Genomic DNA, 27,715 nt, shown 5'->3' on the forward strand with positions numbered 1-27,715 from the left:
CGAAGTAACTTGAGAAGCTTCCGGTAGACACTGATGCCCAAGAGAAAGTTACATCCTATCTAACCTATGAGGAAAACTTCACTGGATTGACGGAACTCAATAAACAAGAGATGGGATTCTATTGAGGGCAATAAATACATTCCACTGGTTGTTTCGTGCCTACTTTCTCCGGTGTTGCCAAATATTTCCCCTACGTGACTACTTATAGGATATTAGCAGGAATTCTAGTCTTCGGAAGGAATGTTAACACTTTCACTGTGTATGAATTACGTACGAGGCAATGAATTTGAAGCTCGTACGTGCATGTCCCATATGTGGGGCACATTATTCTCACCATAGTGTGTCTATGTACATAAATTCCAATGTGTTTATCGAAAAATAACATTGCACGTGAGGGGTTGATATTTAATTTTCAGTTACACAGTAAACATGTTACGAAAAGGGTGTAGTAGGATAGTTTACCACTGATGAAAAGTATAACAAACTACTGACTATTACTTTTTTCTAATTATTTTGTTGCCTATTAAAAAAAAACGATAACACCAACGTAACATCACATCTAAGGAGTACCTTTTTAAACAGGGAAGGTTAATTAAAAAAAATATTTATTGTAAGTACTAAAAAAAGTTATTCTTCTAAAATTTTAAAAATTATTAAATTTGTTGATACCATAAAGTCCTTTAGAATATGAACATGACGTGGAAAAGATGCACCCTTCCCTAGGGTTATTTATAAATATCTATCACTTACTGATTTTTTTTATGAATGTCTCTCCGTCTCCTTGTTTCAGATCTAACCCAAAGCCAGCTGCTATGTCGAGGAGTGGCCACAAGCAAAGTGGGCGGTCTTAGAGCGAATACAGTGCGTCTGTCGTTCCCGGGCAAGGAGGATGATGGTCGCGAGCAGCGCCGCAAGTCTGCCAGCAGTCGGCTGGGCAGCTCGCCACGCGCCAGTATCGCCGGCCAGGACTCAGGAGATGGCACTGCGCTCAAGTAAGTCTCACAGCTCCTTCTATTATTCTATGGAACTCATGATCATGTAACTAGTGGACATGTAACTCGTTGACATGTAACTCGTCGAGGTATACAACTCATCGACATGTAATGTAACAGTGGACATATTCTATCCTGTGAGCAATGTTACTTGTGGACATGTAACTCGTCGACATGCAACTCGTCGACATGTAATGTAACAGTGGACATTTAACCTGTGAACAATGTAACTCGTCGACATGTAACTCATGGACGTGTAAGTCGTCTGAACTTAACTCATCGAAATGTAATGTAACAGTGGACATGTAATCTGTGAACAATGTAAATTGTGGGTGGACATATAACTCGTCGACATGTAAGTCGTCGACATGTAAGTCGTCGACATGTAAGTCGTCGACATGTAACTCGGTGACATGGAATGTAAAAGTGGATATATCACTCTTAGCATATATGACAGTGGTAACTCATGGAGATTAGCAATACACAGACTAAAAACAAAAGGAGAATAATTAGCAACGCGTATTACCTGATTATTAATTAATTATTAGCCCGTATAAAACGCAGCACATGTGAAGTTTCTTCAAAACTTAGGTTATCTTTGTGTGACCTTGACAATAAATATTACAAAGTACACTCTAACAAGATTATTGTTTGCAACAATCCAACATTACTAACAATTACGCCTCGCTAACTGATTAAACACGTAACTTTAAACTCAAACTCAAGGTTTAACTTTGCGCAGTGTGAAATAATTGAGCAGAGCTACTCAAGTTAGCGCCACAGAGTAGGTAAGTAATTTTAAGTTGAATTTATACCGCTTCATATCACTACTTACCTTTGACTGAACTGGGAGTGAATAGAACACTTAGAACGCGTTTAGCTGCTTTTAATCCCTTTTTTTAAGTGACTTATTGTAGATTTGCCGCAAATGGCATTAACTACTTGGCCGGACAAATGGGGAGCGCTGAGGGCTCTCACACGGTACGGTCTTCTCTCGTGTCGGTTGTAACATGAGAGGGGTTAAAATAGCCACATCGAAGCAATTTATCTAAGAAAGCAATATTGCGATTTGACATTTCCGCATATAAAAGTAAGTGCGCAATGCAAACAAATGTCAAATAGCAATATTGCTTTCGTAGATGAATTGCTTCGATGTGGCCATTTTAACTCCCCAGTGGCCGATCTCACTAATCCTGGTCAGGGTTATTATTGAGCTAAAGGCCTCTGACATGGCTCATGCGTGTAACATACAAAGTAAATAGTTGACAGTACCAACTGCTTAATCATCTTTTTTTTCTGAGTCTGGTGATTTGTTCGTCAACCAGAAAGCTCGATGAGTTGTGGGTACTTCGTTCGTCTTGCTATGGATATACCTCTGACTACCCCAATTGGGATATCGTGATCTTATGTTATGTACAGTCATGAGCAATATAATGTACCTACTTTAGGACTCTGTAGCACTAACATATTTGACATTTAGTGAGACTTACAGTTCAATTTGTCAAAAAAGTTAATGTGACATGGTACGAAAGTGTATACATATTAATGCTCGTGGCCGTACCTATGTTATATTAGGTGATTACTAAACCAGAGACAGTCCCACAAAGTAATATTTTCGTTAGATGTCTATCGTCATGTTACGTGTCGGACGACGCTCAGTGGGTAGGCCCGCTACAAGGTGGACCGACGATCTGGTGAAGGTCGCGGGAAGCCGCTGGATGCGGGCAGCGCAGGACCGATCGTCGTGGAGATCCCTGGGGGAGGCCTATGCCCAGCAGTGGGCGTCGTACGGCTGATGATGATGATGATGATGTCTATCATCTATCATAACGTAAGCTCGCGATTATATCCCAATTGGGGTAGTCAGAGTTACATTAATCGGAACATGAACTATAAGTAGTCACACCTCACCGAGATTTTTGTTAGACCAACGTGGTAGATGGTGAGTCGTATCGACGCCTATAATGTGTTAGTGTACATCTTCATAACTCATTCATGGTACAAGTCCCGTACCAATCCCTTAGTCGACTTTGGTGTCTAAACGCGTTCTATGTTACAAAATACTTACCTAGTATCAAAATAGCTGTAGTCGTAGCAATTAGCTAGCGCAAGCCACATACATCTGAGTATCACGTAGGTGTCTATATGTCCGCGCAATTAACTGCGACTGAGGCTTAGCAGTATCTACTGCGCTATATGAAGTCTAAGCTAGGCTAACAGACTAGTCTGGAAGTTACAGTAAGAAGCCAGATGGTTATAGTATGGATTTTCTTGTTATAGTGGTTGCCTAAGGGTATTTAGTTATAAGACGGAGTTACTATGGAGCCGTGGTAGCCGAGTTGGTGGAATGCTTGCCTCCAACACAGGCCTAAATCATGATTGTCGAATTTGCTTTCGAATTGGAAGAATTGCTTTCGAAATGAAGGAATAAATACATCGAGAAAAAAACCCACATTCCAGAAATATGCATTTGCGGAGGTATGTGACCTGATCTGTATTGGGCTGGTTTTCTCTTCGCGGGTTCGAAGGTCAGGCAGTCGCTTCTGTAAAAAACTGGACCTGTCATATCTTCAGGTTAGGGAGATGAGACGGAGTTACTATTAGAAATAAGTTGTACCTTCTGTTTAAATTCTGTTTTGTGTTAAGGTGCCAGCAAATCAAAATTCTTCCGCAACGTACGCGCAGTTAATTGAGGTATAGAGTAACATACCTAGTGTAGGTATATATTTTTAAGTAGGGACTAGGAATTATTGTTTTATTAATTTGAAAATTTGGACGTAACAACATCACTCACCGAATTCTTGTTCTTAATTTGAAAAATTTCAGGTTTAAATTAAACAAAAATTCCATATGAATATGAAAATTTTGAGCGTTATCCTGTTTACGATATTTTTTTTTATTAAATAAGAGTCAGGAGTATTTAATGGACATACATATAGGGTGTTAGTGAGATCGTAACAAATACTGAGGGGGATGATTCAGACTATGATTCTGAGTTGATATCAAGTGGAATTTCCTGTCGGAAAATTCATGAAGTGTTTTTTTTTATTATATTATAGAAGAGGAAGCACTGGAGAGAGAGTCCTGGAAGAAATGGAGGGAGGCCTTTGCCCAGTAGTGGGACACTTTAGGCTAGATAAAGATAAGATAAGATAAGATAGAAAATATGAATGCATAGGATTAGCTCTCTGGGAACTGACATTAGGCAGCGAAATTACTAAATTGTATAACAGTATTTTTGTTCAGGTTGAGAGAAGCTGAAGTAGTTTTAGGCGGATGAGACGTTCGTTATGTAAAAAGTGAAGATTCAAAGTGTAACTATGTTACCTACTGAATAAAGATATTTTTGAAATTTTGAATACACGCACGCCGGTTTAGATTAGATCGTACTGTACCTTTCGAGCATATATAGACAATATTCCTTCGATATTATCTCCAAATGAAATGGCGCACAAACAAGTATATAAAAGTACCTATGTGGACACTTGTGTAGCCATAAAACCGTTTAAGTGCGATATAAAAAAGGATCGTAAAATTTTGTGCCTATTTGTTGGAATACGGAAGGTACAGGACTAGGCGTCTTACTAATTGGAACACCTTTGTTCTATATGTAAACTAAAGTCATCATCATGAGCCCATTACCGTCCCCACTGCTGGGGCACGGGCCTTCCCTATGGATGGATAGCGAGATCGGGCCTTAAACCATCACGCGGGCCCAGTGCGGATTGGTGGTTATTAACGATTGCTAATGCAGCCGGGACCAACGGCTTAACGTGCCTTCCCAAGCACAGAGGAGCTCGGGATGAATTTTTTTTTGTGGTCACCCATCCTATGACCGGCCTTTGCGAAAGTTGCTTAACTTCAACTTCAAGCGCGTTTACCGCTGCGCCACCAAGCGTCTCGATATTTAAACTAAACAGTAGATAATATTTTATAATTAAAGTCACCTTAGGTAGTTTTATACCATATACAGGATGTTAGTGACATCGTAAGGAAAGCTTTGAGGGATGATTGAGACCATGAATCAGAGTAGATTGGAATTTTCCGTCGCAAAAGTATAGAATTGAAAATTCTCTCATCCGCCTAAAACTACTGCAGCTTCTCACAACCTGTATAAAGAAGCTGCAAGAAAAGAATCATGGTCTGTATCATTCGCCTCTGTATTCGTTACATCCCTCAAAGTTTTCGTTACGATGTCACTAACACCCTGTATACTTATTTCTCCTCTAAAAGTAGTAACAATCAAACCAAAAACAGTAAAGATGGCGTTGTAAAACTTTAACGTGATAATGACTTATTTTCTCATTACTCGCGCAAGTACATAATCGAGGCAGAAGCATATATAAAAATCATTATTGCTTGATATTTGGATCACATTAGGTATAGAATTATGTTGCTACCTATATTACTTCTGTAATGAAAAGGGTCATAATTTAAGTATACCCAAAAACAAAGATGAAAGATATTATGTCTATTATGCATGAAATTAGAAGGTTACACGAATGAAAATCTGTACAGCACCATCTATATTGTTTTTGAGGAACGTATCCTGGAGAGTCCCTAAACCCCTAAAGTCAGCCAAGAAAACATCTCTCACCCAATAACATTTTTCTTTTTCCATTCTATTTTTTTTAATTCCGGCCGGTGTTGACAATAGGCTAGTTTCCAACTAGTCAAATCAGTTACTTTTTACTAAACGTCAAAACACGAAATTACTATGGAATTTGTATGAAAAAGCACTCTGTGACGTCATAGAAAAACGTGACAAAATGTCGGACTTATTATTACGTTTTTCTTGATTAAAATTCATAAATAAGTTTAATAGAAAAAAGAAAATGTTTTTCGTTAGTTTTAGATGTGTCTTTATTTAGTAATCAGAATTTCATAATTTATCTTGAACCTAGTACACGACCCTATTCCTCGTACTTAAACATTTCATTTCAGTTGACCATAAATTTTGTGTGTCTTTTTGCCCGTATGTCCTAAGAGTTGTGCAGTGTCGTATGCCATTAACTACATGGCCGGACAAATGGGGAGTACTGAGGACTCTCACCCGGCTGCCTTAAGTGTCCTGTAGGTAACAGTGTAACATGCAACAATAAATAATTCACTAGCGGGGTGAATATCGATTCCCCTTTGGTTTTCTGTTCCACAAAACTCGAGCGAGCCGATAATATAAACGTGCACACACACACACACACACACACACACACACACACACACGCATAAGCTTACGACTATATCCCGAGAGAATTGTTTCTATGATTTAAATGATTATTTGTCTTTTAAAACGAAAAATTTTAAATTTATTATGATTGGAAGTTTTGTTTTCAAATTGTTAAAATATTTGTATGCCTAGTTAAGGTTGAATACTATGACATACTGTAATACTCTACCATCTTTTGTAAATTGTATTCTGGCAAATAAAAATGATTGATTGATTGATCCCAACAAGGGTACATCCATTGCAAAGATGAACAGAATACCCACACTTCACCTGAGCTAATTAAATAAAAACTAAAAATCTTTTCACTTTCCTTCCACCGACTTTAATTGGAATACCATTGTATTTAAGTCTATAAATTATGTAATACAAACTGAATTTAAAAAAATAAAAGAAAGGAAAACATGAAACAGTAGGACTAGGGCCCTGTGCTGGGAGGTTTTCTGGCCACGTCTTTCCCTCAGCGTTACAGATTCCGATGTGGTAGTAGTTTTACAGCTAGTTACATAATATGTAATTTAATTTTTTGACGTTCAAAAAGCGCTAACTTTGTAAGCCAATTTTGAAAAATAAATATTTTTGAATTTTTTTTTTAATACCTGCTGGTTACAAGGACTGCGGGTATTTTAACCCTTTTCATGGTATCCCAATAGTTTTACAGTTATATTTATCTATTTATAACTCTAGGCGGCTAATCAGGTCGTGACAGCAAACATTTTTGTGTCTTTCTCCAGGAGAGAGGCATCATAGACTGAAATACAAGTATTTATATACTTAGTCGGCTATGGTACCTACTCAATTATATTCATGTCAATTATGCTTAACTTAAGGAAAACTATGTACCGATATTTTTGTCAATAAATATTATTATTATTATTATTTCAGGACCCCGATACCTACCTTGCCGGCGAGGTCGACGATTTCGATTTCAATTTTTTTTAATAATATAATATTATTAATTATATTATAGCCTTCGCAAGTTCTAAACGGACAGGAACTTGTCGGTATATTTTATTATTCCGAAAATTTGGATTGCTGGTAGAAACTAGCCATCGAACATAATTATTCATTTATACAAAAACTTTATATTTTATGTTCTTATAAATACATTTCAGGACTAACAATTGAACTTGCCGCCCATTTAGATCTCACTTCTTTTGTCGTTGAAGTCAACAACCAAGGCATAGGTATCATAATATTGAACTTGGGTCACATTTCACAATTCAAGTAAAAACAAATCAAATCATTTATTTTATTGTATTGATTTATTTATTTATTTATTTATGTGTTTTTGATAGGATATGTATTGCTGTACCTATGTGTACCTAAATAAATAACTCATTGGCGCAAGTCCAGTACCGGGAGCGGTGGAACAGGGACGCCCCGGACCATAGTGACTTATCCCATCAGCAATTTCTATAATTGCTCGATAATCTGGAACTGGGGACAGACCCCATCAAACCCGGGATCGTTAATACACGCAATTATCCGATTGCGGCTTGTAAGGATGGCTCTCGGTGAGATTAGACTCTTAAGCTTCCTTGAGCCGATAATATCCTTTTCCATTTAAAAATGATAGTAAGCAAATAGATGTGGGCTTTCTTTTTTTATTGTTAAAAGAATTCAGTGCGTTTGACCACGATCGCGCCTGGTCTTAAACAGCATATGGCATAAGATAGAGCACGCAAATTCAGTTGCCCTGGTAATAGCGGCTTCCGAATATATCCCGCTTAAGGACGGTACTGAGAAGTATCGGCGTCCGAAGGATGTAATATACGATCCCGACGACCCGATTACTCTAGCCATAGAGGCAGCCAATCAGCTCGCGACACCAAACACTTCAGGACTCCGATACCGACCCCGCCGGCGTTGTCGACGATTTCTCTCAATTATAGTACTTACGACTATATGCCAAAAAAATATTACGGTCGGTGTGACGTCCTACAAAGTTGGTAGAGAAAATATAGTTACGTGTTTTTTATATCACAAAACAAAACACCCGTTTTTTTAGTATTGTTATTATTAGATTTCATACGTGGGATTTGTGGCCAATATAAATAATATACAGTTGAAGGAATATCCAAAAAATAGTGAGAAATGTCGGCATCGTAGATTGTTTGTGGAATTGGGATAGAGGGAAGATCGCGTTGATCCCAAAATTAGATTCGAGCGATCACTTTGGATTGCATTCTACAAATCTGGGTTTACACCACGTCTGTCGCCGGCGGGATCCATCGCGATCGGAAATGTGCGAGCAAAACCCGGGAATTTATTTTATGCCTGTGATTGAAGTGGTGTAGATATTAATGAACAGATAGGTATAGATGAAACAGCCTCTGTAGTATAGTGGTTAGAGCATTGGGCTTCCGATTTGGAAGCCCGGGTTCGATTCCCGATGGGGCCCTGTCGAAAATCACTGTCCTTTGTTTGGTTGTCCAACATGATTGTCCAATACAGTAAAATGATTCCGTTTATTACTAGGTTTTATTTGCGGGGTTTCTTGTATTGATATTTTTTTAAACTTTTATACTTATATTTTATATCAAAAATATGTATGGGATTGACGTAAAGCATAGAGCAACACGGACCTGCGCGGTCGTAAAGTGACATGTCTGTTGGCTTGACCAACAAGATATCAAAGAGCGAGTTATAAATTGTGGCGGTAGTGTGCTCACCAGTAGCTGTAATCGTGGCCCTTTTGCGCCTAAAATTAACCTTTCTAAGCTACACAATTATGTAACAAGTAAGGATAGGTATACACACAATAATACACCCTTTAAGACTTAAGATGCCTTTGACCACTCAAGAATATTTGCCCAGTGAACTCGCCACATGAGTTAGGTCATATAGCGCTCTGTTCAGCTGTCTTATAGCCGCTCCTTAGTCTAGGGAACATTTACAAACGAACATTTAATTTGGGATTATTATAATAATAATGTTAGAATGTTCGGTTCGATAATATTAGCTGGCGTTTGAAAAGCTTTTATTTAAGATCGAACTGATGTTATTTGTGCTAAAGTGTACCATCTCCTTATAGTGCAAACCAAGAAAGCACCACCGAATTGAAAAAATGATGTTATTTTTGTTAAGAAAGCTTTGCAATAGACATGCGAATCAATCCATTTAAAAAATAGTGGTCTCATTTTAGCTGGATTGAAATTAATTTAAAGAATTCGAGGGTCTGTGGAAGAAATCACCAGAAAACATCATAATATTTCAAAATGACACTTGCGTGGTTTTCACTGAAGGCGACGTATGTTTGTTACGCATTCACACGCGATCATCCTGAAATTTGGCACATATTTTTTTACAGGTTTAGATACAGAAAATCCCAAAATAAAATTGAAAATCTATTTCAATCTGTCCCAATGTCATAGAATAAGGAATAGTTCCTATACATATGGAAACAGACAGGATTTACATGACTGCAACACAAAATGGGTCACAAAAAGTTTTTTCTAAAATACTTAATTCACTACTTAACCTGAGGCCTAATCGAGTAAATCAGTTCCTTTATTAACATAGAAATCGTATCCTGTGATTGGTCGAAATTGACAGCTCCTGCAAATTCAGTGATATTTTAGCCAATCATAGGATATGATTAAACTGAGTCATATAAACACCGAGTGAGAGCCTTCAGCGCTCCCCATTTGTCCGGCCAAGTAGTTAATGCCATCTGCGGCAAATCTACAATAAGTAACGTCAAAAAAAAAAAGTCATACAAACACATCTCTGTTTAGCGTATTGGGTGATAACATGTCATCTTGCGGTTCCACATAATCACTTTGGTACGAAAATCAGGAGATACATACATACATAAACTCACGCCTATTTCCCACCGGGGTAAGCAGAGACTATAGAATTCCATTTCAAACCAGGAAAAAAATCAGGAGAAATCAGGAGATCTAAAAGCCTAAAAAAAAACAATATTGCAAAAGGCTAGTTTCCAACTAGTCAAATCAGTTACTTTTTACTAAACGTCAAAACACGAAATTACTATGGAATTTGTATGAAAAAGCACACTGTGAAAATAGAAAAACCTGTCAAAATGTCGGACTTATTATTACGTTTTTCTAATTCATAAATAAGTTAAATACAAAAACATAAACAGCCTATACACGTCCCACTGCTGGGTACAGGCCCAAATAAAATAAAATATTTTCCGTTAGTTTTAGATCTGTCTTTATTTAGTACTTAATCAGAATTTCTCTTGAACATATACGTAGTACACGACCCAATTGGGCATGTGCGCATATAAAAGTAAGCGCGCTATTTCAACAGATGTATTCATACATACATAAACAGCCTATATACGCCCCACTGCTGGGCACAGGCCTTACCTCAATCAACCGGAGGGGGTATGGAGCATACTCCACCACGCTGCTCCAATGCGGGTTTGTGGAGGTGTTTTTACGGCTAATAGCCGGTACCAACGGCTTAACGTGCCTTCCGAAGCACGGAATGACCTTTCTTTTTCGGATAATCAGGTGATTCAAGCCTGAAAAGTCCTTACCAAACAAAGGACAGTCTCACAAAGTGATTTCGACAATGTCCCCATCGAGAATCGAACCCGGACCTCCAGATCGTGAGCCTAACGCTCTAACAACATAAGTATTTTGTCTGACAAGGTCTCTACCGTTCCATGGTAGAGGTAAAACCAGCAAAATATACAAAAAAAAAAAACGCTCTAACCAGTACACCACGGAGGCTGTTTATATTACACATATACCACCACACATATGACAGATATATATTAGATGTCAAATAGCAATATTGCTTTTTTAGATGAGTGACTTTTAGCTGTGACCACCCCGTCTTAGAAGCGAACGTGAGCGTATAAGTATTTATGAAATTTTTCAACGCGAATGTTCGCGATCACAACGCTCCTTAGACAGCTAAGATGCTTCAGCATCTAATGGGCACATTGTTGAGAAGATAAAACGAGAGATTTATTTACTAACAGTTAATGTGGAGGTTGCAGGATGCACTTACGAGCCTTTGTAATGCTCTTTTATGTGCTTGATACTCTTGTTCTGATGTAGCACGTGCAGTTTTATCTTATATCAGGGACTGGAGGTATCTTAGCTAAACGATATTAGGAGGACATTATCAAAATCACTTTGTGAGACTGTCCTTTGTTTGTTAAGGACTTTACAGGCTTCAATCACCTGACTGTCTGAAAAAATAAGTTGATTCCGTGCTTCGGAGGGCACGTTAAGCCGTGGGTCCCGGCTATTAGCCGTAAAAATACCTCCACCAACCCGCAGTGGAGCAGCGGGAGTGTTTTTGTCATGACAGGTCATTTATGTACGCTGAGCTGATACTGCTTAGACAATAAGCACCTGTCTGATTTGCCTGAGAAGTTAAGCACATTGTTTTATCGTGTGGGTTGTGAGATGGATTACCTTCCTCATCAACCTATCAGGGTTATTAATAAGTCGCCAAAGGCCTCTGACATGACTCATGTAACGATTACTCACTTACATCAGTAAGTAGCAACCGGAACCACCGGATTAACGCGGTTTTCGAAGCACGGATCATATTGCTTTCAGACAATCAGGTGATTAGCCTGTTATGACTTAACCAAATTAGAGTTCACAATACACAAATGACAATAAACAATATGTCTCCACCGGAGAACCCGGGACCTCCGGATCGTAAGCCCAACGCTCAACGGTCTGGACCACAGAGGCCGTCAGATAAGCCGCTGGACGCATTCATTAGTTTACGTCGTGATCATAAATCTCTGCCAACCATTGTCCAAGCTCAAATTAGCTTCAAAACGTTTTTTCGATTCTGCTCCGCACCACCCAAATCCCCTGATAGTTGCGGCTTCCGAATAAATCCCGCTTAGGGACGGTACTGAAAAGTATCGGCGCCCGAAGAACGTACCGACCGATGACCCGATTACTCTAGCCATAGAATCCTCCCAGACGACGCCCTGAGCCGAGGTTCGCTTTCAATTGGGCACTCTCAGGCCTGTTGTCTTAAATTTTGTACCGGGTGAGAGCCCTCAGCGCTCTCCCTTTGTCCAGCCAAGTAGTTAATGCCATTTGCACCAAATCTACTATAAAGCACATCAAAAAAAATACAATACATAAGTAATTCAAATTCATTTCAATTTTTACATTATTCCTCACCTTATGGTTGTCTGGAAGTAATCGCTTTAAGCGATAAGGCCGCCATTTGCCATGTACTTAGTTAAGAGACTTTATGTAATTATTTATTTTTATTTTGGTGCAATAAATTATATTTGTATTTGTAATAATATGACAAGTAAAATATTATTTTTTTGCCGTTTGTACACAAAATACGATTAGCATCGTAGCTGTCTGGCACACAGCTATCACTTGGTATTCCATGAAAATACGGAAGACGTCAGATAATAAAAGTATATTTTTATTTTCCTTCCCTCGAACCCTCTGAGGTAAAGTTTTACCTGCCGTAACAGTGAACATTTTAGAAGCTAAAGGCTTCTCCCACACAATGCTTTTAGTAGGCGATTAGCAATTTACGACTATGTTTGTTCCTCTGGCAGCTCACAACTCTTGATCGCTACATAAAAATGTTTTTCCCAATTCGACTCTTCACTTTGGCTAGCTGACTCTTAGAGAAATTATAGATGAGAGTTGCCACGCGATTACTGAAAAGTATCGGCGTCCGAAGGATGTAATATACGATCCCGACGACCCGATTACTCTAGCCGTAGAGGCAGCCAATCAGCTCGCGACACCAAACACTTCAGGACCCCGATACCGACCCCGCCGGCGTGGTCGACGATTTCCCTCATTCAGAGCTTATCGCTATCGACCCACTAGGATCGATTAATTCTTTCAAATATTTTTCCTCTCAGACGACGCCCTAAGCCGAGGTTCGCGCCCAACTGGGCACCCTCAGGCCTGTTGTCTTAAACGTTGTAACCGGGTGAGAGCCTTCAGCACTCCCCATTTGTCCGGCCAAGTAGTTAATGCCATCTGCGGCAAATCTACAATAAGTCACGTCAAAAAAAAAGTTAGGTTCAAAGATTCTTTATTCTCATTAAGACATGAAATAAGTCACTTACATGAGAACAGATTACAATAAAATAAATACTAATGTTCGCTCGTACAGAAAATTCACAGTTAACTTCACAACTCACCACACTTAATTTATTTCACATTAAATTAAATTACATTCCCATCACGTTCCCTCCAAAAACAAGTTATGGTTGATATTTAATTATAATATATTGAGCTAATTTACGTTTAAAATCATTTAATGATTCGATATTTTTTATATGTGAAGGTAAGTTGTTAAAAAGTTGTGCGCCCTCGTAAGTTATCATCCGTTTGCCATAGTTTGTCCGGATTTTAGGTAGAATGACGTAGCTAGCCCGTCTTGTGGAGCGTTTAGACACTTGTTTGTTTTGGGTAAGTGAAAGTGATGTGTGGATTGTTTTACATAGTATTTTTCTTATGAGGATACATGTATAGTGGGTGTATAACTGTTTTAAATTCATTAGGTTAGTTTGTGTGTATACATATAGTAGTTGTTGGTGTTAAGTAGTGATAGTGAAATAACATTTTTATTAATTTGTTTTGGATGACCTGCAAGTCAGAGAGACTGGTTTTGCTTGCAGTACCCCATATTTCAATGAGATATAACAGGTGTGATTTAACTAATGAGTTATAAATGGTCATCCGCACTTTTCGGGGTAGGCAGCGTACTATGCCACGCAAAGAACCCATTAGTGACGACAGCTTTTTTTTGAGGTAGTCAATGTGTAGCTTCCATGTTAGCTGACTATCAATATGAAGTCCTAAGTACTTTTCACCGCGTTTCTCTTGTATTGGATCGTTATTAATAGTTAAGGGTGGATATGTAGGTACAGGCTTGTTTTTCGCTTTAAATATAACATATGACGTTTTAGAGATGTTGATAGTTAACAAGTTTGATTGCAACCAATAGTAGAGAGAGTCCAAATCCTTTTGTGCTGAATTAATAATATCACGTTTAGACGAACCAAAGTAGAAAGTTGCCACGCGCACGCGTTACCCTCCGCCGCAAGCACATGAACGATTGTTCGTGCGATTCTGCCTGTCATTGTTTTCAAGGAAACACGTTGCGGCCGAATTTTTGTGTTTTTTTTTGGATTTCTCCTCTGTTTTGTGATAGATCCTACTTGTTTCTTGTTGGTGGTGGGTTATATTACTGGTAAGTATAATCAGTGCATGTAATCTTATCCCTGTGTTTAATATGGAGGACGATCCTCCTCCGGGAGGAGGTGGTTTACCACCAGACAAAGATCTGTCTCCAGAATGTGCGCAAAAGCCTACTAAACGCCCAGCGGACTCGGAATTGAACAATCCCGCTCAGAAAAAAACATTCTCTCCAGCGGCGTCCATCCAAGACGTGTATATTACTCCTGAATATACCTCTCAAGGGAAGTTAATGTACTCCGAAAATGACAGAGCACCTTTCTCAGTTCACGTCACTCGAGTGGAAGCTGACCCATCCGCGGGTCTGACTATTAGGGTTCTGAAATTCGCCCAATTAATCCACAAAAACAAAGTTAGGGGAATTGTCAACGGTGGAATTAGCAGTGTGGGTCGAAACCGAATTTCCATAGAATTCTCTTCTGCCTCCGATGCAAACAACTTTGTGTCCAATTCTTTCTTGTCGGAACACAAATATTCTGCCACCATCCCACAGTTTCAGGTCTCCAGAATGGGAGTTGTAAGGAATATCCCGGTAGACTGGACACTAGAAGAACTAGTGTCTAATATTCAGTATCCTCCTGGTTGTGGTAAGGTCGTAAAGGCTAGACGCATCAACATGAAAAAGATTATCGATGGGTCCACATGCTGGATTCCCTCAACCACTGTGGTTTTAACCTTCCTAGGCCAATCACTACCGAAGAAAATCTTTTGTTTTTACACCTCTTTGCCTGTGGACACTTATCAACTTCCCACGATCCAGTGCAGAGGCTGCTGCCGTTTTGGGCATATAAAAGCTCAATGCCGTTCAAAGCCTAGATGCTATATGTGCGCTCAACTTCACTATGGGGATTCATGCAACAACATAGACTCCCCTCCAACATGCCTTTTTTGTAGTGGTAACCATAGGGCCACTGACCCCAAATGTCCTGAACATTCCAGACAAAAGGCCATAAAACTGGTCATGTCAGAGGAGAGTATCTCTTACACTGACGCATCTCATCGATTCCCAATAGTAAAGCGTTCATTTGCTGATGTTCTCTCCCAACCTTCAACTTCCTACTCTCAGACAGCCTTGCCCCACGCGGTCCCCTCTTCATCTACCCCTCCTCCGCACAATCAAAGCTATTCTTCCTACCGGAAGACGGTATATCGGGAACGACGCACACCCCCAGATTTAGGTAAATCTTTTGACGTCCTTGCTCACAGGGATATTACAAACACCCCGTCATCAACTCAACCCAATGGATGTGCATTCCCCAACCCTAATCTCGATGACCCCACCCCCCTCCTTACTCCCAACGACAATCTTATTGAATTATTAATCTGTTCCCTTGTTAATCTAGTATCCAAATTTTCAGATGCTCTACCGAACAACGTCATTACTCTACTACAGCAATTTATCGTCACCTTAATCAATAAAAATGGCAGGTCACAATCTCCTTCAATGGAACTGTAAAAGCATCAGAAGTAAGAAACATGAACTCATATATTTAATAAACAAATTTAAACCAGTTGTCTGTGCCATCTCGGAGACTTGGCTGAGACCTGGATCACTCTTTAGAGTATCGGGCTTCACCTGTCTCCGGGATGACAGAATCGATGGTCGAGCAGGTTCGGCTTTGCTTATTAATAGGCACATGTCCTATTCCCAAATCCCCATTCCACCCCATAGCCCTGACCTTCATATTGTAGCAGTTAAGGCCCTAAACCTAACCATAGCTTCGGTGTATGTCCCTCATCCAGATCACTCCCTCTTCTCCGAATTAAACAACATTCTTTCAAATTTACCACATCCTCTTTTAATTCTCGGCGATTTTTACTGCCATCATACGCTATGGGGTTCACATAGATGTGATTCCAATTCATCTACTCTCCTAGATCTACTAGACGATCGTAACCTATGTGTCCTAAATGATGGATCAGCCACGAGAAGATCCTCCCCTTTGCAGAATGCAAGTATGGTGGATTTATCGATGGCTTCTCCTAGTTTAGTGATGTCCCTCTCTTGGAAAACCTTGCCTAACTGTTACGGTAGTGACCATTTCCCCATCATTTTAAATTACCACAACCATTCCCCTCCCATCAAAGGTCCTCCTCCTCTCTTAAAATACCGCATCAAAAAGGCTGATTGGGATAAATACTCGGATCTTGTCCGGGTAAAGGTGCACTCACTGCCGTCTGTCTCTTCCTCAAATTTTTTGACCTGTTACGACGATTTCACTCAATGCCTTATCTCATCTGCTGATGAGAGTATTCCAATTAAAAACTCGGCTCGCGGTAAAATCTCCTCACCTCCGTGGTGGGACTCTGAATGCTCCTCGAGTGTTCGTCGTCGTAATGAGGCAGAGAAGACATTTGCGGCTGACTTAACATCATTAGACAGTTATTTGGTGTTCCAGAGGGAGACGGCCCGCTGCAAAAGACTACTATCCAAAAAAAAAACTAAAGGATGGCGAGATTTTTGTGAGTCACTTGCTCCTCGTTCACCCGCGTCCATGGTCTGGAGACGTATCAAATCTTTCAGAGGTTATCTCTCGGATGACTATAACGTTCCCTCCAATGATACATCCTCGTGGCTTCCTGATTTTACCAACAAACTTGCGCCTCCTTATGTTCCAACAACACAGGACTGCCTCTCTTTACTAGATAATGTAACACCATCTATGGATACTTTTGATGAGCCCTTCTCCTTCGCCGAACTCTGTTGTGCACTTGACAACCTCCGTGATTCATCCCCAGGCATAGATGGTATACCCTACTCATTCGTAACTAAATCTCCAGAGATTGCCATACATTATCTTCTTGACGTCATCAACAAAATTTTCATTTCGGGCTCTGTACCAACAGCCTGGAAAACACAAATTGTTATCCCCATCTTAAAACCCGGGAAAAATCCCAGTGATGCGGCCTCGTATAGGCCCATTGCCCTTTCGTCCACTCTAGCCAAAATTTTAGAGCACTTAATAAAAAACCGTTTGGAGTGGTTCCTAGAAAACAAAGGCATATTGTCTCAGTCCCAATTCGGATTCAGAAGGGGTTTGGGTACCTTGGATAGTCTCAGCATTTTCACCACAGACGTCAGACGCTCTTTTAGCAATGATAAACATGTCATCGGTATCTTTCTTGACATATCTTCTGCATATGACAATGTCCTCCTACCAGTGCTCAGGCAGAAAATGCTAAATCTGAATATTTCGGTAAGGATGGTCAACATCATATGTAATCTCTTCACGGCTCGCTCTATCTCTGTTAGAGTCCAGGGCTCCCTTTCTTCTCCAAGAACTTTGTGGAAGGGACTTCCGCAGGGTTCTGTCCTTAGTCCTCTGCTGTACAACGTCTATACTTATGACCTTGACAGAACAGTCCTCTCCTTCTGCAATATCTTACAATATGCCGACGACATCGTCTTATATGCCAGCTCATCATCACTTCTAGAAGCAAGCTCACGTCTCAATTCTGCCTTACACTACCTTAACATCTGGCTCGATGATCATGGTCTGTCCTTGTCAGTTCACAAATGTAGTGCTGTAGTATTTACCCGTAAACGTTCCATTCCTCCAATTGACATCCATGTGAACGATCAACCCATAGCCATCCAAAACAACGTCAAATTCTTAGGGGTCATCCTAGACGATAAATTGAAAGGTATCCACCATCTCAATTACATTGCGAATAAATGCGAAAAAAATATTAATGTGCTCAGGTCAATCTCTGGAGTTTGGTGGGGATCCCACCCATACAGTCAAAAACTTTTATATAATGCTGTTATTCGAAGTCACTTCGACTACGCTTGCTTCATTCTGGAACCCTGTAACAAGATGGCATTATGTAAACTTGATAAAATTCAATATAAATGTTTACGTGTAATTACAGGAGCTATGAAGTCATCCCCAACAAATGCCCTTCAAATTGAATGCGTCGAGGCTCCCCTGCAGCTACGGCGACAATTTCTGTCAGATAGGTACTATTTTAACATTATTCAAAATTCTTCGCATCCTCTTCATAATAAAATAAGATCCCTAAACTCTCTGACCAATTTAAACTACTGGACACACAAAGACTTGCCTCTATTAATTAACTCATATAAAAAGATTGACATCTCCACAGTACAACAGACTCTAAAAAACCCCATATTCGAATTTAATTTTAATATACTCATTTTTTGTCCCAAGGTTATTTTAAACTTGGAAATAAATAAGAACTCTCCAGGAGCTAATGCAGAGTTCAACAGAATCTCTGAAAGGAACTGGCCAGGTTGGCTACATCTTTATACAGATGCATCTAAAATTTCGGATTCCGATAATGTAGGAGCAGCGGTCTGGATTCCAAAGTATAAAATAATCCTTAATTATAAATGCCCACCTAAATGTTCAATATTTACAGGTGAGTCTATTGCCTTACTTGAAGCTGTCACCTTTATTGAATCTCATAAACTGGCGAGATCAATTGTGTTTTCAGATTCTCTTAGTTGCCTTCAGGACATCATTAAAAAACCATTTCACTCAAAGGATAATTTTTACCTGACTCTCAAAATTAAGGAAGTTTTATTTAAATGCCAACAATCGGGGATTGAAGTTATTTTGGCATGGATCCCAAGCCACAGTGGCATAACAGGAAATGAAATCGCTGACCAATGCGCCAAGGAGGCTATCCGCACAGGCAGAGAGGTGTATAACAAAGAATTTTCTAGAGATATTCGTTGTCTTGCTAAACCACATTTACATAAATCATGGACGGAAAGGTGGAACAATTCTAGGCTCATAAAGGGTAAGTATTATGGTGGCATCCAGCCATTTGTTCCCATAAAACCATGGTTTTTTAAATATCGCAATTTCGACAAACCTGTTTGTTCCACCATAATCAGACTTCGTTTGGGACACGTGTGTTCGCCTGTTTTCCTGGCAAAGCTTCGTATCCGCGATCATTCCCTGTGTGAATGTGGAGAAGAGGAGGGTACTCTTGATCACTTGTTTTTTAATTGCCCCCGACTGAATGTTTCCTTATATGATGTACTACCCCCTAAAATTCCCCGCCCTGTAAATGTTAACTTTCTCCTCACATTAGTGTATACCCCTTTTATAAATATTTTATCTAGGTTTATTAATTATAATAACATAAAACTCTAATAATTTTCATAGTTTATATATATATATATACGTATTTTTTTTTTTTTTTTTGTTGTGTCTGTTCTTAACCTTTATTCCTTGTTCCGCAAACTTAAACCCTGTGTTTTGTAATGTCATACTAACAAATTGTGTTGTTATTTTCTAGGTTCAATCTTCACCATTGGACTATCCACCGATTATTTTAACCTAACCGATCAAAATTATATTTTAATGTTAAGTATTTTCTCTTGAACCTTGACATTGGCAGAATCATCGTTTCTGAACGATGCAGCCACAAACAAAGAAAATAGAATAGAATAGATTGTTCGTGCTCTCTATTTTGATATGCGTTTATACTGACTGAAAAAAATGAAAAATGAGATGTAAATTGGTGTTTTTGGTATGAGTTGATTAGTAGTTTCTAGTAATAACAATTGGGAGTGGAAAATAAATAAAAACCGTGTTTCGTCGTCACTCGATCTTGGCAAAAACTGTTTTATTGGCGTTGGTAAATAGCTACATCTGTTAAGTTTTTTGGTTACTAAGTTACATTTACAAAATATCTTGACATTATGGTAAAAAGGAACGAAGAGAACTAATTGGTTTCTAAAATATGCGCTAGATGGCGCTTGTTCGTGACAGTGACGATGTTCGTTTCTTATGAGTGAGCGAGCGCCAAAGAGTATGTATACTTTACACGTGTCAGACAGTCAAAAGTGTCGAACCTACAATTATTAGTCTCGTCCAAACAACAGCATACGCTCGATTTTCGACCCCATCAACCCTGGTGTAGTGTTATTATTGATTACCTGAGTCTTAAAATATCGTGTGTTTGATAGACTGAAACGCGACCTTGCGGTTACGATGAGCGAAAACATAAAAGAAAAAGTTCTCGCTTTAAATATCGCTTAAAAAAAAGAAGTTCTTCATAATAACGGTGTATTTCGTCAAAAAGAAAGTTTATGAAAACTTTACGTAAGTATAAAGTACTTATATCTATCTACCGTACAACTTTCTTCGCAGTTTTGCATGATTTGCAGTTTAGCTGTTGGAAATACTTTTGACTTTGAAAAATTGCCCTTTATAACATTTTCAACATTTTGCGTATCGTATTTTTAAAGTATTTGTTGCACTTTAGAAGTACGAAGTTACATCTATCATTTTCTTATCCACCGAAAAGGGAAGGGACGGATGATTGACAGCTGTTAATGATAAAATGAATGAATAATCCGGACGAATTAAACAGGTATCTCGCTGGTATGCAAACCGTTTGACGTGTGCTGTGAACTTAATTCTGTCGGGTTATTGGTCAATGTAAAATCTTTAGAGGGTTGTTGGATATATGTATATTTGTGCCTAAGATTTACGTGTGTTCCATAAATTGTATGCCTGTCGATTACCCGTCCCTTTCCTTTTCAGCGGATAAGAATATGACAGGTATAACTTCAAATAAAATAAGATGATGTATTAGTACCAAAATTTTGCTATTTCATTTTACTTCAAATTTGTTTATGATTCGTTTTTTGATCTTAATACTTTGATCTTTTGATCTTACATGCTCAGCGCAAACCCATATTTCCGAGAAATACATTTTTGAGGTAGGTATATAATCTAACCTGTTTGAACTTTCCGGCTGAAAGGTCAGACAGCCAGTCGCTTCTGTAAAAGACCGGACCTGTCAAAAGTTCAGGTTCTGTGAAAACAGGATAACATTAAGATATGGATATTGCCACTGCTAAAGTCATACGGGAACTATAATGCTATGTGAATCTAGCCTTAGTCTTTGTATTTATAGGTATGTTACGTATCATACAGACATTCCCAAGGTCTGTATATTAGTACCCACTAGTCTGCATACGACGTGGAACGCAGTATCAAGATGTTTTACGAGTAAGCATGTGTGGTTGTTACGAAGTTTTGAACCGTCTGCGAAGTTAAGCTTTATGTTCTACAGTTTAAAGTGCTGACTGGTTTAATGGTTTCATGTACTTACTTAAGGTGATTCGTTTTCCATACAAAAGTTGATGCAGTGCTACAGGAAAACGGATAGAGGAATATTGTTATAAAACCGATAAATAGTAATATTTTGGTGTATTATTTTCGCAAACTAACAAAAATTTAGGGTCCGAATACGAGAAGTACCATATTTCAGACCCTCAATTTTGATCAATTCTACATTTGTAGTGGTGCAGATTACAGTGTATTTGCTGAGCGTGTAGAGGTGTCAATGTTAGTTTGTGTGCGTGATAGTTTTTTTTTTTCTAAAGGCTTTGACTACTTGACAAGTGTAATAGAATGTCAGTGACAATTTATAAAGAGATTTTGTATGAAGAGAATAAATATAAATAAAAAACTAAAAATACTACAATCTGAGAAAAGGAATATTGGAAAAATATTTGTGTAATAACGTATCTTATTTAAAAAATTTTAAATAATGGGTAAATACCGTGTTTTAAAAGAGGACATATATTATAATAAAAAATCAATACATAAAATGAAATGGCTGTATGGGCATAGTTCCCTTTGCCTTACCCTTCGGGGAAAACCAAATCAAAAAAGAAGTTGTTGCATTTGCCGGCCTAAATAGTAGTCATTTATTAATTAATTGTTTTTCCATCCAACATACAGATTTATTTATATTCTCTTTGCCGCGGACTTTTTGGTGGGACCGGGAACGGGAAGGTTGCTTTCTTCATTGAATAATCTAAATAATCAATACGAAGTGGTGTTTTGTGGTTAATGATCACATTAGTCGGAAAACATTCCCGATAGTATTATTAAATCGGAATATTCAATAAACAAAGTGTACCTATCTATTTTCGCTTTGCGCCAACAAGCCGCTTACTTCGTTTGGGGTTCGGAGTAGGAGTCTGCTCCGAGGGTGGGGGCTTAGGTTTCATCATTTCATTAATCATCATCAAGAAAAAAAGCACAAGACATGGTTGTATGTTCATAGTTCCCTTTGCCTTGCCCTTTGGGAAAAAAAATAAGATAAATTTTGAAATTCTTATGTATAATAAACAAACATCACAGACATCATGACAGATCTAAAACTAAATAAAATCTTTTTTCTTTTTTCTATTTGACTTATTTATGAATTTTAATCAAGAAAACGTGATAATAAGTTCGACAGCAACCAGTTCAGGTCCCCGAAACAGCCCATTTCAGGCCGCGTATATATGGAAATACTACTTCAATACGTCCCAGCCTCGTCTTTTTTTAACGTCCTCGTTATAAAAAGACGTCCTAACCTGAACTAACTAACCTAACAATAAACACCACGCGTAAATATATGTCCAGAAATGCGCTGTGAGTCGTCTGGACTGGGCGCGAAAACAACATAGAATTCGATTAGGTGCTAAGTGTCCCGCATGCTATCACCAGCTGTCACTGACATACGTATGAAGTCCCGCGGATTTTATTGGAACTAAATGACAAGTCATAATAATTATATGCGGATACTGCGACATCAGCGCCGTGCTTGCGGGACGTCCTGAAGCGCTATTACATCTTTCAAACGCGATGCGACAAAGTCTGAACCTACGCAATTAAGGAAAAATCTACCTTATTATTACTGTACTGTGATCGTTATTTGTAAAATCATACAATACATATACACAATTCTTTATACACAATATAATTATTATGACATATTGTGGACTTTTCGGTATACCTACAAAAAAGGAACAATTCAACCATAGGTATGTTGTTTTGTTATATCTCAATGGGCTCAGGCAGCGTTTTCGCCGAAAGCTCCAAGTCGGCTATATTTGTAACGATAATTATGTTTGACATTCATCATCATTTTTGAACCATTTTATACAAAAAAAATACTTGTATAAATTATAAACCCTAAAGCACGCCCATGAATCACTCTACTCATTGGTGAAAACCGTATGAAAATCCGTTCAGTAGTTTTTTAGTTAGCCGCATGTTCACTGATGCGATTAATGCCTATTAGAATTTTACAAAATAAAAAATACGGAAATTACGGAAGGTACTTTAGTGCAAAGTAAATTAATGGCCCCGATTCCTGCAGACATCTCTTAATTTTACTTTAAGTTATACCTGTCATTTTCTTATCCGCCGAAAAGGAAAGGGACGGATGATTGACAGCTCTTAATTTTAGGAAGAATGAGTAAATAAATGAATAACCCGGGCGAATTTTTAGACGGTTGTTTTAGATTTGTGCTTAAAATTGACGTGTGTTCCATAAATTTTATGCTTGTCGATTACCCGTCCCTTTCCTTTTCGGCGGATAAGAAAATGACAGATATAACCTAAAATAAAATTAGATGGTGTTTACAGGAATTAGCACCATTGTATACTTAAATATTATTGGTAAAAGTGATACTTTTTGAAAATTCCGTAACAAATAGACGGGTTCGCCAAATTCAATTGTAAAAAAAAATACAAAAAGTAAAAACAATTAAAACATGCAGTTGGGTTTGAACCGTGAACCTTAAGAATGGCGGCTACTGCTTTACCAAATGCGCCATTTAGAAGTTAGAAGTAGACTTCAAATTATGCATCTCTTTTAATAGCTAACCTAGTTCGCATGTGTGTGTGACAGCTTCGTGTTCGTACACAAATTGAAATGACACCAACTTTTGATGCAATGTTTCAATATGATATCTGCAGTAAATACTTCAAAATTGTAGCTTAACTTAAAGATAATGTATGTAAGATTTCGCCACCTAACATTTCACTGGGTCAGAACTCAACACTAAACGAATAAATGGAAAAAAATACGAAAACTGCAGAAGTAACGCCATCTACTGACGCAGCGTTACCTAGCTGACTGAAACACATCACCTTAAGAGTCAATGTGGAAGTGGATGGTTGTCGTTTGATCTTTGTTTTAAACTTTTTTTGTTACGGGTTGAGTTAATACGAGTTTTTTTGTTTCCTTCATGTGTAGCGCATCTGTGCTTGTCGTCATCTTCCTAACATTATTCCGTTTTTCACAAGGTCCGCTTACCTGTCATGAAAATTTGACAGGTCCGGTTTTTTACAGAAGCGACTGCCTGTCTGACCTTCCGTCCTGCGAAAATGGATTTCTCGGGAATGTGTGTTTCTTCATGATGTTTTTTTTCACCGCTGAGCACGTGATAATCATTTATAATCCAAACATGAATTCGAAAAACAAATTCGACAAACATTTGTCATTTGCCTGTGCTGGATTCGAACCTGCGACCTCAAATTGAGAGGCAAGCGTTCTGCCAACTGGGCTACCACGGCTCTAGGGGTAACTTCTCCGAGTGTATTTATTTAAAAAAGATCATTTCTTTCTTGCTTTAGAAATGGGGAGCGCCGGTTCAGATCTCGGTACCGGAGTAGCATCAATGAGTAAAATTTATCTCAAGTGCAGTTTTCACTAACACAGTTGGCTCCACCGGTATAGACGGCGATAAGGCTACCTTTTATCACGTTGGTCTAACAGAAAGCTTGGTGAAGAGTGGGTATTCATTCGTACTTAGTTACTAAGTAACTTTGATTACCCGAATAGTGATTTAGTAGTGAACTTATAGTGTGTTAATTTCTTTTATATTTTCGAGTTAGAGTTTTAAATTTGTACGCAAAGCCAGTGATTTGCAGATTGCTTTAAATTGCCGTGAATTTTTGTAGTAGGCTTCCACCTGTGTGTCTTTGACAGTGAATGGCAGAACGCGACCGCATAGCCTGCGAGGGGCCCTGCACGCACAGCTCATAAAATCGTAAAACCCCATCAACCCCGGCGAGTTGGAGTATCGTATTATTATGTTGGCAGTATGAATTATGATCGATAACAGTGAGTAACCTCAAGTCGAGGAAGTAAATGTCAATTTAAAAAAACAAAAATGCTCAGCTGAGGCCGAGTCTAGTGGAGGAAGTTTCGAGTAAACATCTAAGAATAAGGGCACACCCCAGTCACTTCATACAAACAACCTCGTTTTACACAGACACTACACATTGACATTGTCGTACACGTGCATCTGTGTGTGTGACGTCTGACACCATACGATTCAAATCTAAACTATGTTCGAGGGGGAGTGAGGTAAACCTAGCTCAGCCGCTGGTGGGGAGCGGAGAGTTGCCGTTCTATACGTAGTATTATTCCTTATTCTATGATACGGGTGTTGTGAACTCCTCGCAGAACATTTTATTTCATTTTTCTTGTGACAACGCTTTGAATTTAGGGTTTTTGTTTTTATATACGTCTTGTCGTCCATGTTGTATGTTGGTGAAAGTAAAAATAAAACTATCTTGGAAGCTAACTATTTATTAATCATTTATCGTAATACAGTTTGTTAGCGACACAATTTATATGTCCTCAATACAAGATTTAAAAATAAAGTGGCAACGAATTTCGTGCGGGTAACCGAGTCTCGGCGCTAGATGGCGTTCGCCGCGCTTGCGCGTCACTTCATTTTGTCAATTTTAATTTTGACTTCTCTGGCTAACCTCTTCGCCGCGCACCACCGCTTCGGTGCTCACGCGCAAAAGCCTTTTTCAAGAAACGGTCTAGATTTTTTTTAATTTTCCCGTCCCTTATTTAACACAGTTCATGTCTTAGTTATTACCGTAGCTCATAACGGGTAAACGTTTTTATGTATGCTCGTTACCTTAATAGAGTAGATACAGATAGATGCCTTAGTAGAGTAGAGTAATATAGTAACTTTCGACATGAACTCGATAACGACATATCCGATTTATCGCAGTATTTTCCGTACCTTTATAAAGCTAAGAAGCGAGTCGCATTCAAGCATGCTCTAACGGCAAATGCGTATTTGCTCAGTATAGCACATGGTTATTGAATGGCGACGGAGCTGTTCACGTGCCATTTAGCAAGAAGTGCTTTCTTCATTCCTCTTTATATAAATTCGAGGTAACACAGTTCCCCTTTCCTACCTTGAAAACTGCTAAAAGTGCCATATAAAATTTCACCCCCTCTTTGAAGTGGTTGGAGGCAGATTTCAAAAAAAGAAAAGTGATACACAATTTTTTTGTTAGTCCGTATTTTTTGTTTTCTACCTTGAGAATTGTGGAATGTTCCATACAAACTTCCACCCCCCATTTTATGGAAGTGGGGGGTTATAAAGACAAAAAGTAGCCTATGTCGAATTTATGTATGGATCATAAATGATTATCAAGTGCTCTGCGGTGAAGGTGCTAGAAATGCTTTTTCGGAGGTAAGTGAATCTAACCTGTATTAGCTGGTTTTCTCTTCGCAGGTTGGAAGGTCAGACAGGCAGTCGTTTCTGTAAAAATCCGGACCTGTCAAATCTTCAGGTTAGGTAAGCGGACCTTGTGAAAAATGGGATAATGCTAATGTCAATCTACGTAAATTGTAACTGAATATCTGCAAAAAGACTAAAGATTCAAGGATATTTTTGCGTTAAGGGTAACGATATTGACCGGTGTCCAAAGATTTACTAGTAACGTAGTGGAATACTCATATGATTCGTTGGTAACACCGGTGACTTAGGATAAACAATATTACATGTTATGCTTGTTAAAATAAAGAGCAATATTTCATTTTCCTGAAAACAATACACACTTCAAACAGCTAGTACTTTTTTATTCAAATACCCGTTTCAGCATAAATTATTCTAAAATTTTACTGCCTACAATTTTAGCATAAAGTTTTTGAATTCATTCGTAAATTTTCCGCGTAATTCGGAGTTATTATGTTAATTACTTTTATCTATTTTTTAAATGTTGCAACCCTTTTTAATAAGCAAACATTTTTCCCGACTGAGATTCATTTTCAAACTTCTCGCAGTTAATTAGTGGTTAAACAAACTTACCTTAGTGACGTTTGACCATAATTATACGAAACGTTGCATCCGAAGAGATTCATTATTAACTATGTAGTTCACTTTTCAATCTACTGGGCATCACAAAGTTTTAGAGCTATAATGTAAAAAAAAAAACATTAAACTGACACCATACCCCCTCCCTCGCTCCGCCACCGGCCCGCGCCTCGATCAGCTGTCATTGTTTTTAGAGACAAGGCCGATTTCGCGTGAAATTTGGGTAAGACTTGGAGCTAATGATGAGTCTAGGGTAGGGCGGGTAATGAATCTCTTCGGATGCAACGTTTCGTATAATTATGGTCAAACGTCACTAAGGTAAGTTTGTTTAACCACTAATTATACTACAACGTTGCATCCTCAAGATTCATTATTAACTATGTAGATGTTTAGCGCTCAA

At 38.6% G+C, this 27,715-nt stretch overlaps 1 protein-coding gene and 1 long non-coding RNA gene across 3 annotated transcripts in view; both read left to right on the forward strand.

Annotated features, from left to right (window-relative positions):
- LOC126369199 (uncharacterized) overlaps positions 1-27,715 on the forward strand; it is a 279,281-nt gene that overhangs the window by 94,455 nt on the left and 157,111 nt on the right. The window contains exon 3 of the mRNA XM_050013497.1: positions 791-992. Within this exon, the coding sequence (XP_049869454.1) occupies positions 791-992 (202 nt within the window). The remainder of the gene's footprint in view (positions 1-790; positions 993-27,715) is intronic.
- Positions 18,344-19,835, forward strand: LOC126369294 (uncharacterized). Of its 2 annotated transcripts, none has more exons than XR_007566674.1 (3): positions 18,344-18,375; positions 18,587-19,181; positions 19,686-19,835. It is a non-coding gene; the product is annotated as an uncharacterized LOC126369294 (long non-coding RNA). The 2 variants fall into 2 exon arrangements; XR_007566673.1 differs by having other exon boundaries at positions 18,350-18,797; positions 18,873-19,181.

The sequence above is a fragment of the Pectinophora gossypiella genome, chromosome 8 (genome assembly GCF_024362695.1).
Source record: "Pectinophora gossypiella chromosome 8, ilPecGoss1.1, whole genome shotgun sequence".
NCBI classification, from domain to species: domain Eukaryota; kingdom Metazoa; phylum Arthropoda; class Insecta; order Lepidoptera; family Gelechiidae; genus Pectinophora; species Pectinophora gossypiella.